General features: G+C 37.5%; 1 protein-coding gene across 4 annotated transcripts; it reads right to left on the minus strand.

Moving 5' to 3' along the window:
- Window positions 1–10,218: 10,218 nt before the first annotated feature.
- zmat5 (zinc finger, matrin-type 5) lies at window positions 10,219–16,321 on the minus strand. 4 transcript variants are annotated; one of them, XR_007139670.1, is made up of 6 exons: window positions 15,907–16,319; window positions 15,742–15,804; window positions 14,695–14,775; window positions 12,065–12,176; window positions 11,031–11,265; window positions 10,219–10,848 (listed from the first exon to the last, which is right to left on the minus strand). XR_007139670.1 is itself a non-coding variant. In XM_027167978.2 (6 exons), the coding sequence occupies exons 2-6, from the start codon at window positions 16,031–16,033 to the stop codon at window positions 11,124–11,126; spliced, it is 525 nt and encodes a 174-aa protein (XP_027023779.1). In that variant the 5' UTR covers window positions 16,034–16,060; window positions 16,145–16,321; the 3' UTR covers window positions 10,219–11,123. The 4 variants fall into 4 exon arrangements, 3 of the variants coding, with proteins under 3 accessions (XP_027023779.1, XP_047665552.1, XP_027023780.1); XM_027167978.2 differs by having other exon boundaries at window positions 10,219–11,265; window positions 15,907–16,060; window positions 16,145–16,321; XM_047809596.1 differs by having other exon boundaries at window positions 10,219–11,265.
- Between the last annotated feature and the right edge of the window lie 2,530 nt (window positions 16,322–18,851).

The following is an 18,851-nucleotide window of genomic DNA, read 5'->3' on the forward strand; positions in this document are numbered from 1 at the left end:
GCCATGAAGATTTTGAACTAAAGCATCAATCAGTGATTTTACTGGGAAAAAATATAATCACGTTACAATAAGGATCATTAGTTCAAATGTAATGTATTAACTAACATTTACTAACCATGAGCAATAAATTATTGTATTTAGTAATCTTTGTTAAAATAAAGTTTATTCTTTGTTCATGTTAGTTCACAGTATATTAACTACTGGGAAAAAATATAATCACATTACAATAAGGATCATTAGTTCAAACGTAATGTATTAACTAACATTTACTAACCATGAGCAATAAATTATTGTATTTAGTAATCATTGTTAAAATAAAGTTTATTCCCTTGTTCATGTTAGTTCACAGTATATTAAGTAATGTTAACACGGTGTTAATAATGTATTAGTAAATGTTGAAATTAACATGAACAAAATGAATAAATACTGTAGAAATGCAGTTCATTATTAGTTCATGTTAAGTAATGTGGTAACTAATGTCAACTAATGAACCTTTATTATAAAGTTTTAGAAAAAAAAAACAGTCCAACGGTGTATTAGAACCCCGAATCTCTGCATGCTAAATGGATTCGCTATCCACTAAGCCATCCAGGAACACGAGAAAGCTTTTGCGGTTTTATGTATTAATTCACTAATGTGAAGAATGGCGCGTCTAACAATACCCAAGCTTTATTATATTAAAGTCATTCTTATCATTCTTTGTGATATATGTGTCATATCATGTCAAAAAATAATTATGTGAGGAGACAAAGAAAAAATGCGCTTAATTTTAATTAATGGGTGGCTCTTAAAAGAGCAGTTGCTGTTCTTAAAAGGACATTAGTTTAAAGTGAAATAAAAAATTATAAAAACTACACTGATAGTTGAAAACAACAAAAAGTTATACAAATGGCAGAAACAACAACATATGTGACCGCCGAGAAACAACAACATATGTGACCGCCGTGCTGTCCAAGGCATGCCACCAACTCGTTTTAAGCATTAAATACACAGTTAAATGTTATATTGTTTGAAAGCTTAGACTCTCGGGATTTTATTAAGCCCACACACAAAGCATAATATGATTTATAGCCATCATACTAATTTAATCCAAGTTGATAGTCACCGGAAATAGGCGGCGCTTACCTTTCTTCACTTGGGTAATATTTTCCAAAACAAATGCTGGTAAAAAATCCCCAAGAGTCTAAGGAACTGGAATATGTAAGCCTTTTAATCCAAAACGCTTTAATCCAAAACGCGTTTCTGGCCGAAATGTTTAAACAACAATCCAGTTCTGTCCTTTATTTCGGCTCTCACTTGTCCTAGGAGGCTTAAAAAACTACACTGAGCCGTCAAACGAAAATCATGAAAATAGGGGGCGATCCCACAAATATATAAATATGAAATGAAACTGAAGCTCACTGTGAAATATAGCAACAAGCTTTAATAAAGACCTTTACACAGATTCACTGGTGTCTGCTGCCCTCTTTTGGATGTTAGCACATCTACAGAGAGATTCCCCATTCAAGTCTATGGGGAAAAAACACCCCTTTGAGCTTCCATACTGAGAATTCTGGAATTCTGATCGCTTACAAAATAGATAGCACACCTCTCCTCAATGAGCCGGTCGATTTGACACCTCATTTATGGATTCTAGGACAAAAGCTGCGGGACAAGTTACGCGCCGAAAAAGTGTCCGGAAGAAGAAGAAGAAGAAGAAGAAGAAGAAGAAGTATGCAAGAGAATAAGAATGTGCTTTAGCAAGCACATTAATAATAATAATAAGTATGCAAGAGAATAAGAATGTGCTTTAGCAAGCACATTAATGAAACAGATTAAATGTACATTGGCATTTTAAGACGTGCTCAAGTGCACAAGTTGGAACAGATAAAGGACAGCTCGTGGTACACAACAGCCATCATCCGAGGTGTGGAGATAAAATTCAAACTAGACACAGGTGCAGAAGCTAATGTGCTACCTCATTCCATTGTCCCGAAGTTCCCTGGCCCAGTTACTATACAGCCTATGTCTACGATGTTAGTAGCATTTGGGGGAACACGCTCCACCCCAAAAGGTGTTGTGTCACTGAAATGCAAGACAGACAAAGCCACAGCCACATTACAGTTCTATGTGTCCGATCAATCTGACATGCCGATTCTGGGTAGAGCAGCATGTGAGGAGCTGCAGCTTGTGAAGAGGATCAAGCTGCTTGCAAAAAAGTCTGCGTCAACCAAAGAAGAGCTGATCAAGATGCATCCATCAGTCTTCACGGGGTTGGGTGAGTTCCCAGGAGTCCATCATATACATGTTGACCCAACAGTTACACCTGTGATCCATGGATGTAGAAATATTCCACTGTCTGTTCGAGACAAGCTGAAAGACACACTTCAGGATCTTGTACACAGAGGTGTTATATCTCCTGTAACGGAACCCATAGAGTGGGTAAACAGCCTTATCATAACAGAAAAGAAGAATGGTACACTGAGGGTATGCTTGGATCCTCGTGACCTGAACAAGGCAATAAAACGCCAGCACTATTCCATTCCCACTCCTGGAGATGTGTGCAGCAACCTGGTTGGAAAGTCCATCTTCACTATTCTTGATGAAAAAGACAGTTACTGGCAGATCAAGTTGGATGAACCATCCTCAAAACTATGCACTTTTAACTCACCATGGGGCAGATATTGTTTTCTTAGACTCCCATTTGGCATCAAGTCAGCAGGTAAGGTTTTCCAGCAGAAAAACTGTGAAACAGTACTTAGCTCAGTACATTCCAAATGAAGCTTCACTCACGGCGCCTCTAAGGCAATTGCTGAGAAAGGATGTAGTATGGCAGTGGAATCCCCATCATAGTGTTGCTTTAGAGAGTTTAAAGACCGCTCTCACAAAATCAACTGTGCTTAGATTCTATGATCACAAAAAGCCACTAACAATACAGGCAGACTCATCAAAAGTCTTGTCCACTCAGACACTCAGACCACATGACCTTCCATCTGAGAATTCTCCGGTGAGCATGGCTGAACGTCCAATTCGCCACACTAGAAGTGGCAGGGCAGTATTACGGCCTACAAGATATAATGATTATGTTATGGACATGTGATAGGGAAGTGTCTCAAAAAAAAAAAGGGTGGACAGTATCCTGTAACAGATTAAGCAATATATTGTCAATATTTGAAGGGACTGATGTTTACAGAGAACACTTGTGAGTAAACATTTACAATTGTGTTTTGGTTAGTTAATCAGTCAAATGTTTAATTAAAGTCTCTGCCTGATAGAGTTGAATATGCACATAAGTAGATTTGACTGGATCACTTCAAATGCAAGTTAAATGTTTTAAGTTTGGCTAAAAAGGGGGATGTGGTGGATTTGGTTCGACACACTCTGTGTTTGATTAAGTTGACTTGTGTGTCGGACTGCTGTTCTATTGATTGCTTATGCCTAGCAGTTGTAAAAGTCAGTAAAAGAAGCACACGGCTCAAAAGCACGTCCCGTGTCGTTTATTAAAAGGCACATACAGAATACAACACCCACAGTGAAAAAATTTGCTTTTATCATTATTATTGTAACATGGAGACTGCATCATTATGGTTATTTTCAAAGTTTTTCTCAACGGCTTTGGCGTGTTAGTTGCAATGCACTATGCAACAAGCTATTGTAAACAAGCTAACATTAACTAGATTTGTAATATTTTAATCACTAATATTGCAGGTTCATGGAAAATTACATTGGTAATCAGCAACTAATTTATGAATGAGTCTGCATCATTTAAGTACATAATTTAACTACATTAAGAGATTTGCTTTATTTAAAGTGAATAAAATACTTTATTTAATGGAGTTTAACATTAATTGAGCCGCAGCCACGCACCTGACTCGTGTGTGCAGAGTAGGTGAGATGAACTGGGAAAGCAGGCAGTGGGTCAAACCACTGTTATGAAGGGGAGGTGGAACTCAACTGTTTCTAAATGCATTTTTGCATTTTTTTTCTGCTTACACAATTATTTAGGTATACATACATATATTTTTCAAAATAGAGAGTGCAATATTTTTAAAATAATTTTTTTTTTTTTGGGGGGGGGGCACCCAAGGTTATACGGCCGTGGCCATATTTGCAAGAAATGTTTCTGTACATTGGAATGAAACATTCTACCTACCGGATGAAGTGCCTCTTATGCTTACCGAAAATCACTGAGATTTTACTTTTTTCTTTTACTTCAAATACTTGAGTACATTAAATATCAGAAAATTACTTTTGATACTTAAGTACAGTATATATCAGATACTTTAAGACTTTTACTTTTAATATTCTAAAAGGCAACTTTCACTTCTAGCTTCTAACTTTCAAGTCTTTTTCTAGTATGATACTTGCACTTTTACACAAGTATTGCTTTCTAGTACTTTATACAACACTGCTGAATTTGTGTCTTGTTCTATTCAGTCCCTATTGTGCCTGTAGACTGGAACAAATTCCAGTCTACTATGAGTGTATGCATGTGTGTGTGTTTTCAATGAATTGGGGTGTGATATGATGGTCAAGTGTCCACAAATCTATGGTCATACAGTGTTAAACGACTGTATTTTGCACATGGAGGAAGATCTGGCATGGAAAGCAGAAATGTTGGAATCTTTAGTAGTATCTTTAACTTCAGTTTCTTCTTCCAGTTTTAATACACTAAAACACAAAAAGACCCAGGTCATTTTATGGAAGCCCAAACAGATGCAAATCACTTATGCTGCCTGGTTTGGAAACAGCACCGCTAGCAACCGCAAAGCCCGGATAAAGGGTCATGTGAACTGCCAGCCATATTGTTGGAGGTGAGCTTCCCTCCCTCCAGGACATCTACACCAGGTGGTGTATAAGAAAAGCTCAGAGGATCACTAATGACTCCAGCCACCCATCCCACAGATTGCTCTCACTGAAGGACGTCTCTGCAGCATCTGATCCCGCACTAGTCAACTGAGGGATAGCTTTTTCCCTCAGGCCATCAGACTAATTAACAGCCATAACTAACACAGCCTACAGCATACTTCCCCAATATGGTATGCTACACACAGCACTTAAACTTCAACAGTTCAACACTGGACTACACACACACACACTGCATTCATACTGCATCTATACACACACACTGCATTTAATTTAATATAATAATATATCTGATAATAAGCTATCTGTACCACAGGACATTTCTGTATCTACACAGTCTGTTGCACCTTAACATATCACACACACACATATATATATATATATATATATATATATATATATATAATTTGCATCTTTTCCACATTTGCACATTTCACCTGGTACTAAGCATTTTGCACATTTTTCATCTGTATGTAAATTGTTCTAATTTCTGTTTCTTAACTACAGTATGTAAGTGGTTCTGCATTTTCTGGAGCTCACTCCCAAGAATTTCACTCACCATGGCATGTGTGCTGTGGTGATGTGACAATAAAGGTGACTTGACTTGACTTGACTTGACTTGAAACTGAGTGTGGTTGAAATACATTTCATGCTCATACATCATGTATCCAATAAAATGAACTTAAATTATAATTGTTTTACATCCATGGTTCCTATAGGTACAACAAACAAATAAGGAAACAAATACCTATATACACATTTATACATTTTAATCAGATATAATGCATGTTAACAAGCCTCCCAATATCATGTCATGACTTCCACTAATGTGAGTGAGGCCAATATGACTTCTGAATCACACTGAACAGCAAAAACATTTTTTACATTCTATGGTCATACCTGATTCATAAAGGTAAAAAAACATTGAGTTTTAATTGATCAGATTTTCAACATAACTGTAAATGTATATCAGGGCTGTCAAGTGTCACGCATTGAGAGTGACAGTCATTCATTTAGGTCTTTTGTCATGCTCTCCCGCTACACATTGCATTTCTCACACACAAAAACTTACTATTATTCATATATTTAATTTGCCCAAATTGTATCAATCCGCACCGCTGACTCGATGGAACCAGGAAGGAATCACCCCTGGCACGTCTCCCCTGGCGCGTCTCCCCTGGAGCTTTTAGTCGAGCCTAACACGTATTAGCCAATCAAAAAAGAGTCTACACAATAGCCAATCAGAAAATAGCACTATCTGGGTAAGATTTAACGCAACAACCAATGGAAAAAAAAATTCATTAGCGAAGGGTATTGTCGATGGTCAGTTTGAACAAAACCTCAACACGAAACAGGTTGTCTCTGCAAAGGACATTGTCCTCAATCATGACCCTAAAAATGGCTGGGCTTGAGCCAGACTGTTTTAAATGGGAGCAACATTGCAAATGATAAACTAGATTTGTAAAGTTCATCACAACAAACTTTGATGTTGGCTTTGATGGTGCAAGTATTCGCAAAGGCCGGTGCATTTTAGAGGCGAGTGGACAGAAAGATTGTGAAAGCTACTGGACCGCTAGGGTGCCAATACTTTTAGAGGTGAGTGGATATGAGCATGTGACATGATGCGAATACCCGTGAGGTAGTTCCCCTCATTGTGCTGAGTGTTTTGATATGTCACATGTCCATGTTGTGCAAATGTTTAATTTTCACGTGACCTCACGTGACGTCTCTTGATGTTGTGCATGTTGTGCAAATTTTTGATTTCGCTGGTTTTGGGGGCGGGGCTACATGTGACGTCACGTGACGTCACCAGAATACCTGTGGGGCAGCTCACCTCAATGTGCTGAGTGTTTTGATATGTCACATGTCCATGTTGTGCAAAGTTTTGATTTCGCAGGTTTTGGGGGCGGGGCTACATGTGACGTCACGTGACGTCACCAGAATACCTGTGGGGCAGTTCCCCTCATTGTGCTGAGTGTTTTGATATGTCACATGTCCATATTGTGCAAATTTTTGATTTCGCTTGTTTTGGGGCGGGGCTACACGTGACGTGACGAGAATACCCGTGGGGCAGTTCCCCTCATTGTGCTGAGTGTTTTGATATGTCACATGTCCATGTTGTGCAAATTTTTAATTTTGCTTGTTTTTGGGGCGGGGCTACACGTGATGTCACGTGATGTGACCAGAATACCCGTGGGGCAGTTCCCCTCATTGCGCTGAGTGTTTTGATATGTCACATGTCCATGTTGTGCAAATTTTTAATTTTCATGTGATCTCACGTGACATCACGAGGCGTCACGTGACGTTACCAGAATACCCATGGGGCAGTTCCCCTCATTGTGCTGAGTGTTTTGATATGTCACATGTCCATGTTGTGCAAATTTTTAAATTTCACGTGATGTCACGTGACCTCACGTGACGTGACGTGACCATAATACCCGTGGGGTAGTTCCCCTCATTGTGCTGAGTGTTTTGATATGTCACATGTCCATGTTGTGCAGATTTTTGATTTCGCTTGTTTTGGGGGCGGGGCTACACGTGACGTCACGTGGTGTCGAGTAACGTCACCAGAATACCCGGTGGGTGGCCAATACTTTTGGCAAAAAGTGGCTACTGAGGGTTTGGACATTTCATGTCAATACTGCAGTCATTATCGGATTCTACTTATTATGCTGCATAGAACAGTACATGCAATTCTTAATGTTGGATGTATTGTGTGTGTGTGAGAGCTTAGAGGACTTTTCGGAATTACCTATTCAAGTCTATGGGATGTTCGATCGTCGACTACGGGAAAACCGAAAATTCCGTCGGAACTCCGAAATAAAAATTTGGTCCGGAGTAAGGTCCTAAAGAACCTGTCCGAGTTCAGTGTAAATCGCTCGAAAACTTGCCGAATTACAAACCTCAGAAGTTTATAATGGAAGTCTATGGGAAAAATGGCCACTTTGAGCTTCTGAACCGGGAATGCCGGAATTCCGATCGCTTAGAAAAATAGAAGCAACAAACTTCAGACCAGGGTCTACGACATATCCGAATTTGGTGTATGTGGCTCAAATGCCCCAGGCCGCATTTTTTTAAATAAATTTTTGTCTAAAAATAATAATAATAACTAGATTTGTAAAGTTCGTCGCGACAAACTTTGATGTTGGCTTTGACGGTGCAAGTATTCGCAAAGGCCGGTGCATTTTGGAGGCGAGTGGACAGAAAGATTGTGAAAGCTACTGGACCGCTAGAGTGCCAATACTATTGGAGGTGAGCGGACATGAGCAGGTGACGTGATCCGAATACTCGTGGGGCAGTTCCACTCAATGTGCTGAGTGTTTTGATATGTCACATGTCCATGTTGTGCAAATTTTTGATTTCGCTTGTTTTGGGGGCGGGGCTACACGTGACCTCACGTGACGTGACCAGAATACCCGTGGGGCAGTTCCCCTCAATGTGCTGAGTGTTTTGATATGTCACATGTCCATGTTGTGCAAAGTTTTAATTTTCATGTGACGTCACGTGACGTGACCAGAATACCCGTGGGGCAGTTCCCCTCAATGTGCTGAGTGTTTTCATGTGTCACATGTCCATGTTGTGCAAAATTTTGAAATTGCTGGTTTTGGGGGCGGGGAGACACGTGACGTCATGTGACGTGACCAGAATACCCGTGGAGTAGTTCCCCTCATTGTGCTGAGTGTTTTGATATGTCACATGTCCATGTTGTGCAAATTTTTAATTTTTACGTGACGTCACGTGACGTCACATTAAGTGACCAGAATACCTGTGGGGCAGTTCCCCTCAATGTGCTGAGTGTTTTCATGTGTCACATGTCCATGTTGTGCAAAATTTTGAATTCCATGGTTTTGGGGGCGGGGCGACACGTGACGTCATTTGACGTGACCAGAATACCCGTGGAGTAGTTCCCCTCATTGTGCTGAGTGACGTCACGTTACGTGACCAGAATACCCGTGGGGCAGTTCCCCTCAATGTGCTGAGTGTTTTGATATGTCACATGTCCATGTTGTGCAAATTTTTGATTTCTCTTGTTTTGGGGGCGGGGCTACACGTGACGTTACGTGACGTGACCAGAATACCCCTGCAGCAGTTCCCCTCATTGCGCTGAGTGTTTTGATATGTCACATGTCCATGTTGTGCAAATGTTTGATTTCGCTTTTTTGGGGGGCGGGGCTACACGTGACGTCACGTGACGTGACCAGAATACCCCTGGGGCAGTTCCCCTCATTGTGCTGAGTGTTTTGATATGTCATATGTACATGTTGTGCAAATAGAGATAGAGATGTCATCACGCTTGCCTGTCTTCAAAACTTGAGAGCCCTGGTGTATTGTGATTATGTGACACCCAGTTTGTTGTTGTGTGTTCTGACTCATAATAACTATGGGAATATTGAGTGGCTTAAAGTTAATTTGGAATTTTCAAAGTAAACTCTGCTCTGCTGGGGGTTCAACAATTGTGTTCATTTTTAATTAGTGTTCATTATTAATTAATTCATAACACAGGGATGTTAAAAGTTTAATTCTAAAATGTTGAAAAGCAGCTCTGAGAATAGTGCCATGTGTAATACAAATCACAGGAAAACGTCTTTAAAACAAGCTGCATTTTGTTAATTATTGATGTCAAGATATAGAAACTAAGGAAGAATAATAAACTATTTATAGCATTTTAACCTAAATGAACTAACTTGCAGACATTCGTGCAAAATGATGCCATTCATTAATAAAAAAAATTTAAGGTGTCTCTTGTACTGAAAAAATTCTAATTATAAATGCTACCACCAAATTGTGTACTGTTTTGACATTGTTAATGCTTTTATCCAAAGGGAATTGTCTTGCAATTTAAACTTTTAAACTTAATGATCAGCTTAACATTTCTTTCCCTGTCAGCTACCACTGAATATTTTATATCATCCATCATCATGCTTGCATAGTTAAAGGTGCCAAATTAGATACAATCTGAATCTCAAAAACCTGATTGGATACTTACCATATAAAAGTACTATATAGCTCATAAAAAACTATAACAAAATTAAAATGCGTATGTTTTCTCAAAATCGGCTTTATTTTCAGACATGACAAAAAATTATGCTTTTCTATGGATTCTATACAAACCTTTTACTGTACATTTTTTACATTTGAAATTTCAATAAAATTAAATATTAGCATTAAGATTCCTGGTTGTAATAACTATGATGCAATATTTAAGTCAATTATTAACATTTTATACACCATATACAAGTTAATTGCTGGTATTAATTATAAGGACTCTGACATTTGTAGTACAAACAATAGGTCTTTTCACTTTGTGCTAATTAAACCAAATGAGTCAAGATAGTGATCCACGAATCCCATATGATGTTCTCCACACACTGATGAGATTATTATTGTTATTTTATTGACTGATGCAATCAATGTTTGCAGGTGCACATATATGTAATGTTTTGACTAATATATTGTATCATGTCAGAATTAGCATTTGATTTTAAAATAGGCAAACGTATATGACATTACTGTGGAACCGAGCTATATTTAATAAACTTCATAAAAAAGTTATCAGGACATCAAAAACATAATTTGACAGCAATAATAGTGTTTATACTCATCTGTTTGAGCAATATTATGTAACATGCATATAGTTAAATTATACAAGTGAGACAGGTGAAGTAAATCTGAAGAAAAATCTGTTCACACTTTTTAAACTATATTTTTTAGCTGCAAGATTTATATATATTTAATTTTTAAGCATGTTTAAATTGACAAAATATCATTATGTGGCCATCAAGAATAACAAAATATGAAAGTATTGTTATATATGATTATTCCAATAATTTGTGAACTACAGTGTGCTGAAATGTGCTAGATATCATGTGAGCAATTTAATTAAAATTAGTGGTGTTCATCGGTTGTTTTTACTGACCGAATTGGTGACCGAATTTGTGTTTTGTTCTATTCAGTCTCTATTGTGCCTGTAGACTGTAACATATTCCAGTCCAATATGAGTGTCAAGTCAAGTCAAGTCACCTTTATTGTCACATCACCACGGCACATGTGCCTAGGTGAGTGAAATTCTTGGGAGCGAGCTCCAGAAATTGCAGAAGAATTTCACTCACCTAGGCACATGTGCCGTGGTGATGTGACAATAAAGGTGACTTGACTTGACTTGACACTCATATTAGACTGAGTGCGTGCACGTGTGTGTGTTTTCAGTGAATGATGGTCAAGTGTCCACAAATCTATGGTCACAGTGTTAAACGACTGTATTTTGCACACAAAGTTTTTCAACCCCAGTCATTATGGACTTTGCCTCTCCATCCTTCAGCATGCAGGGGAAGAAGTGATGGAGGAAGATCTGGCATGGAAAGCAGAAACGTTGGAACTTCAGTATCTTTAACTTCAGTTTCTTCTTCCAGTTTTAATACACTAAAACACAAAAAGACCCAGGTTATGTTATGGAAGCCCAAACAGATGCAAATCACCTATGATGAAACTGAGTGTGGTTGAAATACATTTCATGGTCATACATCATGTATCCAATAAAATGAACTTAAATGGTTTTACCAAATGAACTTAAATGTTTTTTTTAAATGAGCTTAATGGTTTTACATCCATGGTTCCTATAGGTAAAAAAACAAATAAGGAAACAAATACCTGTATACACATTTATACATTTTAATCAGATAGAATGCATGTTAACAAGCCTCCCAATATCATGTCATGACTTCCAAAAAGCAATTTGACTTCTGAATCACACTGAACAGCAAACCCTTTTTTACATTCTAGCAGTTCATACCTGATTCATAAAAAGTAAAAAGTTGAGTTTTAATTGATCAAATTTTCAACATAACTGTAAAAGTGTATAGTGATTATGTGACACCCAGTTTGTTGTTGTGCTCATAACAACTATGGCTAAATTGAATGGGTAAAACTACTTAATTTGTAATTTGCAAAGTAAACTCAGCTGGGGGTTCAACAATTGTGTTCATTTTATTAATTAATTCATAACACAGGGATGTTAAAAGTTTAATTCTAAAATGTTGGAAAGCAGCTATAAGAATAGTGCCATGTGTAATACATGTGTACTAGCTCATAAAAAGCTTTAACAATAAAAATGCATATATATTTCCATAAAATTGGCTTAAATTAGTTAAACCACATTTTTACATTGACATTTTTAGACATGACAAAAAAAATCATGCTTTTCTAGGGATTCTATACAAACCTTCCTGATGACAGAGCCGCCCTTTTCTCTCTCCTGGAAAGCCACTCCTCTAGTGAAGGTTTAATGGAGGGTTCCTCTTGGTCCAAGTCCACCTCGTGCAGTTTTGATTCTGCTAACACATTGAGGGATTGCTTATTTATTGTTCTAGTTCAGGTTTTAAAAGAAAACACAAGTTCTGCCTACTTCCTATCGGACACGACAGCCACCACCTGTATGCATCGAGGCTTCTGAGCACATTTAATTTGTAGGGTGATAACAGGGTTGCCAGATATTCAAAAATGTCACTACCAAACAAAAATGCCAAGGAAATGTGAAGAAATGGTGTCCTGCACATTTACTGTGCATTTGGTTTTAGCCAAAAATGTCTTGTGAATCCCATCTTGTGTGGGCTTTATCAAATACCTAAATTGGTGGGTAGCCTAGCAGTGGAGAATTCTATTATTTAGTGTCATTTATAATTTTTATATGGCTAGGCTGGGCTCCGTCCCAGACCACCACTAAATTTTTATCAATTTATTTCTCAATTTGAGGTCACAGACAGAACTCAGCTTACATGCAAGCCTGTGTGAAATGCTATAAATCAATACACCAAGCTTACATCCAAACTGGATAACCATCTGGGCCAATTAATTTATTCATGACCTGACAATTAATTTATTCATGAACTTCACTAAATGACTTAAAGACTCAGGTTGGTTGGTTTCATTCTTTTTGCAATGACAAATCTTGTGAACTAGGAATGTGTGCAGGCAGAAGGACTTAAGCGGCCTTCACACTGCACATGACAAACGGACACGACTGTCGGATTTCGCCCCTAGTGAATTTTAACAGATCCAACGCTCAAAACGGATCCGAAAATTACCGATCCGCAGATGGTCAGCACCTCACGCAGCAACTTTGCGACTCTCCATAGGAAATGAATGACTTCAGGTTTATTAGCGGTCATTTGTCGTGTGCAGTGTGAAAACTGCTTTAATCAGGCAATAGCTACTGAGTGGCAGATACCAAAGTCTTTTCAGCTAGGACAAAATACAGAAATTAAATAAGCAACGAGTCTCAGTATAGATGCCAAAATTGTATAGACTAAGAATGTTTAGCGTGAAATATACGTTCTATATATTATATATTATGTTGGTCTCCTCCACTTGAAATAAAAGGCCTAACATATGCATGACTCTATGTACAAAGTAGGGCTGGGCGATATGGCTGAAAACTATCACGATATCAGTGACCCATTTAAAATAAGAACCAGGAGAAAAATATATTACATCTAAACATTTTTATTTTAAACTTAACCTTCCTCTAATCATAATCCCCTCAGATATTAAGACAAATGTCAACAACCAGGAAAACTCAAATAATTAAAATGTAAACATAAGTCTAAAGTCACAATGTACACTTAATTATCTCTTAATATTTAAGGTGCAAAATGAAAGAAAATGTAAGAAATGCTTAATAAAGTGTAATAAAATAATGCAGTGTTAAATATAAACATAGAGAAACCTGAGAATAGTGCAAGTTTAGTGCTATGGCATAATTTACAGACGACATTGGTCTGACTACGGTCAGACTTATAATATACAAAAACTGCCATACTGGCGAGCTAAATTTTCCTCTTTTATTTACAATTTCCTCAATCACTGCAGTCCTCATTTGGCCACATATTCACAGATTCGAGTTTCCCGAGTCAATAACTCCTGAGCTAAACGCTGTTACTACACAAGTAACACCTCTTTTCTATTGTGGTAATGTAGAGAGGCAGCTGCAACCATGTTTTGCTAGTAACAGCATTTTGCTCAGTAGTCATTGACTAGGGAAACTCCAATCTGTGAATATGCGGCCAAATGAGCACTGCAGCGAGCGAGGAAATTGTAAATAAAACTTCCCGCTCCTTTAGTTCTCTCCAGCCCTAGAAAGCTGATCTTTTATTAACATGGTCCTGCTTCTTGCCTTACCGTAAGCCTTTCTTCGCTTTCTTTCTTTGTTTTTATCTTCCATGTCAATGTTAAAACTGCTTTCTGCTGAGGTCACAGATGCGCACTGAACACTCTCTACGCCACATATTGACAAGACCCACCCCTTTCCGCTCATTGGCTACAATTTTGTTTTGATTTTTGTTTAATTTTTTTGTTTCGACTCATTTCCTGAAGCATTTCTCAAACATCGGAGACGCAACCTTTAAAAGTACTTTAAAATAATTTTCTTTAAAAAAAAACAAAAGAATAAAAAATATTGAATATTTAATTGAACACATTTTTTTATTCATATCGATCACGTGTCTATCGCGATACATATCGTTATCGTTTTATCGCCCAGCCCTAGTACAAAGCAAGGTTTATAAAGACATGTTCTGCCAAGATTGGTGTGAAAGATGAGGCCAGCACAGAGTCCTGATCTCAACTCTACTTTTCACTTTTGGGGTGAACTGGATCAAGGTGACAGGCTTTCTTGCCCAACAACAGTATTGGACTTTGTTAATGCTTTAGTGGCTGGCTGAGCAGCGAAATCCCCACAGCTATATTACAAATGTAGTGGAAATGAAGAATGGAGGTTATTATAAATTCAGGGGGACTAAATCTGGAAATGTATGTTGAAAAAGCACATGATGGTCAACGTATAAAGGATCTTACCATTAATATGTTGCTCCAAATTCTTCATATCCTGTTCAGACATATGAGAGTACCGGCAGCTGGGGCCAAATACACACTGACCTGAAAGTGAGGACTATTTTCAGAATGCAGTCAAACACAAAAAAATATAGCACAGTGATAACACAATTCCTCCCACCACCCTAACCCCAAAGGTAATCAGCCAAGACTTTGTTTTGTAAGCAACAACAGAGCAAAACATCCATACGCCTGCTAAATTTGCAAGCTGTTTGATATAAAAAGTTTTTGAACAAACATAAATCAGCACTTTCCAACCTTACATTTTATTGGCTGCTATAGTATATTAAAGTAAAAACAAATAATAACAGTAAAATAAAAGCTAAAAATTTCAATGACCTGGTTGCACAGAATGTGCACAGCATTTTATAATATAAGGGTATTGAATCACATTCAAACTTGTGTTCATCAATTAGGTAATCCTGACTAAATCCAAATAATGATCAGTTATTCCCAACATATTTTCAGGTTTTCAGTAGTGAAACGTATTGGTCAGGACAAAGGTACAAAAGTATTTACAAACTATTAACCCTGTTATTCTACAATATATTAAATTAAATTCAATATTATTAGTATAGAACTTTTAACAAATGGACATTGTCTGAAAGCATAAGGTAATAATGGCAACTAAAATCTCCATGAGATGATATAAGGAAGAAACCTTGAGAGGAACCAGACTCAAGTGGATGACACTGAAATGTCTGATAAAAAATAATTTCCTTTCTACAACTGTGGAAAGTCAGGTTGCTTTTATGTAAACAGGGCAATTTATTTAACAAATTATTTAACAGAATAATTGTTAAGGGATGTACAGACTTGTGGGTGCATGGGTTACTGTTAGTTTTTTTTTTTGTTTGTTTGTTTGTTCTGTGTTTTTTCACTTCAACATTGTTAGTCATTAAAGGTGAAGAAAAAAGAAAATAAAAGAAAGAAAGAAAGAAAAGACATTTTAACAGTTGTTTAGATTTTTAGTATGTTTGTATGTCTAGTCACTCGAACCGGAAGCGATACCTGTCTGCAGAAACTTCCTGCACGCTTGTTTTGCTCTCTCGTCCTGGAGAACTGCAGCTGCATCTAAAACACAAATATCAGACGAAACTCGACCTTGCCCAACATACTGACGAAATGCTTATTACCGCGGAAGTTAGCCCAACATACTGACGAAATGCTTATTACCTCGGAAGTTGTCGAACCAAGCTTTTTTTGCTCTGTGGTGCTGGACGCCATTCAGATGTTTCTTTCTGTTGTGCAGTGTGTCTTGGAAGCTGCGATTACAGTAATCGCAATGATACCGCTTTCCCATTTCTCTTTAAACCACCTTTAGAAACCTCTGCAGTGGAATTTGTCAGAAAGATCTATTAACAGTTGTCTATGATCACCATTGGGTTCTAAACGCCTTTACAGCGCTCCCTACCTTTAAATGAGTTATAATATAAATCAATCAACGAACAGATATATTCGCTGGGTAATATAACAAACAAACAAATAAATAAAGACAATACAGTTCAACGTTGGCTAGCTAGTTGATAAAGAACAGCGGACTTTGTCAAGCCATCAGGGTCAAAGTGCGCATGTCCGATATACCCGCGTGATGCTGTGGGCGGGGTCCTCTGGTGGGTCCATAAAAGCATAGATATCTATGCCATAAAGGAAGCTTTACTCATTTTTATTTCTGTAACTTTTGTATCCTCCTATTTATGGGATATCTGGGATATAATAATAATAATAATAATAATAATAATAATAATAATAATAATAATAATAATAATATAATTATTATTATTATTATTACTACACTTCAGGTATAATAATAAACACTCAAGAGCACATAAATCACATACACTTAAAATAACCTGAAGTGTTCTTTTATTTATAATGCTATATGATTAAGGCATTACGATTCTTTTAAATTATTTCAGAGAAAATATACTGTAGATAAAATACACAGAGCATCAGTACAATACAGTACAGATATACTCACTGCAAATATGTTTTGTTTTTTTTCAAAGTGTATCAATGAACATACAAACTCGCAGAAAACATCAGAAAAGAACAGAACGTATATAACAACATAAATATATGTGTAAACTAATTAACAAACAAATGAATTAATAAAATATCACACACAAAAAAAACATATAAAACATACAAAAACATACATACATTATTATATATAAACCACAGCTGACCAACCAACTCAACCAACAGTGTTTTGATGAAACTGAAAGTAAAAGTCAACATCTCCCAGATCTGTATGTTATTCAGCCAATTGGGTGTTTGGTAGGAGTGAGTCAGGAAACATGGGACTGTATGTCATTTCCAAGACAAAGCCAATTTGTCTTATACATACATACATACATACATACATACATACATACATACATACATACATACGTACATACGTACGTACGTACGTACGTACGTACGTACATACATACATACATACATACATACATACATACATACATACATACAGTCATGTGAAAAAATTAGCCCATCAAATTCTGAGTATTTTTTTAGTAACTAAACATATGGGCATTTGATCATTATTTTAACAATATTAGATGATTTAAGTAATATAACTAAACAAATAATACCAATGAAAAGTCTTCATTCAGTGATCTATAAAATATAATCAAAACAAATCTAATTTTTGGTGAAGAAAATGTAAGGACACCCCCACATTTATGGGTACTTAAAATAAATAAAATTACCTACAGGTGTTTCAGATGAGGTGCAAATTATTAGGACATTGTTACTGAGCATTTGCCTTATTTAAACATCAGATATTTAGTTTGGTTTGCCCTTAATTGTTGAAGTGAGAGGTATCATCATGGTGAGATCCAAAGAGCTCTTTGAGACCTTCAAAAAAGAAGATAAATAGAAAAATAGTAATCATGCCCTAACAGGTACAGAAACATAGGGGCAAGGGTCAAAGCATTCATCCTGTGATGTGGTGCAGAGGCAAAGAAAGTCCCCAGTTGATATCCACAAATGGAAACAGTGAAAATTGCAAACAGGTTTGTTGAGTAACATATTTTGTGAGCAAATAGCCATGGCTATGGAATGGCACAAAGTAAAGTAATGCACTTTCAGGGCTAAGCCCTTATCCAAAGAATCCATGTGCCATTGAAAAGAACCATGTTAGCATAGGTAAACATGGGGGCCATGGGACTGGGTCATCCAACAGCGTATGCCATGAGTAATGCTCAGAGAGTATTGGATAGGAGCATGATTAAGAATGGGCACAATGTGAAGTTGGGGACCATAAGGACTCCACGGCACATGCCTCATCAATCATGGCTCTGCAGGCTGAAGTGAGTCCGTGGTAACAAGAACAGGACACCTCCAGGGTAGGGTTCGGTGACGGCACATGTAGGTGGACTCGGAAATAGAGTCAGTAGCACGTAATTGCACATACTGGCCAAAATGTAATGAATAGTTTTGTCAAGAAGGCTGTGAAACAGGTATACCACAGCATGCTACAAAGGTGATTACAGCGAGGATAATGAGAAGAGTCATGCCTAAGCGCATCAAGCCAGCCATCCAGTCAAGTGAGAAAAGCCAGTGGTACCATTCAGGCAAAATGGCCCAGCATTATTATGGACCATCTGATCTCAACTAGTTTTCATTTGGTCAAGAATGATAGTTAGAGGGCCAGTGTGTAGAGGAATAATAGCACAGCATTTAGTTTCAAACAATTTACATACTCAATTTACATTACAAAAGTATTTGTTTAATTTCCATTTATTAATTATGTGTGTGTGTGTGTGTGTGTGAGAGAGAGAGAGAGAGAGAGAGAGAGAGAGAGAGAGAGAGAGAGAGAGAGAGAGAGAGAGAGAGAGATTATGACTGGTGTTGTTTATTGTAAGTGTTTGTTGCCTTTTTGGACTCCATTATCATTTGTAATGTTGCTCCCATTTAAACGATTACACGATGTGTGGCGGGAGAGTGTGACAAAAGACCGAAATGCGTGACTGTCTCAATGCGTGACACTTGACAGCCCTGCAATACTGCTAAATGGCCTTCTAAAACTACCAGGGCACATATGCCGTGCCACAATTGTGGCAGAGTCTAGTATGCATTTACTCCACCACAATACCAGAAAACCTCCGAGATGG

This window comes from Tachysurus fulvidraco, chromosome 26, assembly GCF_022655615.1.
Source record: "Tachysurus fulvidraco isolate hzauxx_2018 chromosome 26, HZAU_PFXX_2.0, whole genome shotgun sequence".
Taxonomy (NCBI): Eukaryota; Metazoa; Chordata; class Actinopteri; order Siluriformes; family Bagridae; genus Tachysurus; species Tachysurus fulvidraco.

Excerpts from the sequence above, each read along its gene's own strand:
- zmat5 (XM_027167978.2), bottom strand. The coding sequence starts at position 16,033 with ATGGGAAAGCGGTATCATTGCGATTACTGTAATCGCAGCTTCCAAGAC. Across the intron at positions 15,805-15,906 it reads TTGGTTCGACAACTTCCGAG|ATGCAGCTGCAGTTCTCCAG; the intron begins GTAATAAGCATT and ends TTTGTGTTTTAG. Across the intron at positions 11,266-12,064 it reads GCGGCTCTGTCATCAGGAAG|TGTATTAAAACTGGAAGAAG; the intron begins GTTTGTATAGAA and ends TTTGTGTTTTAG.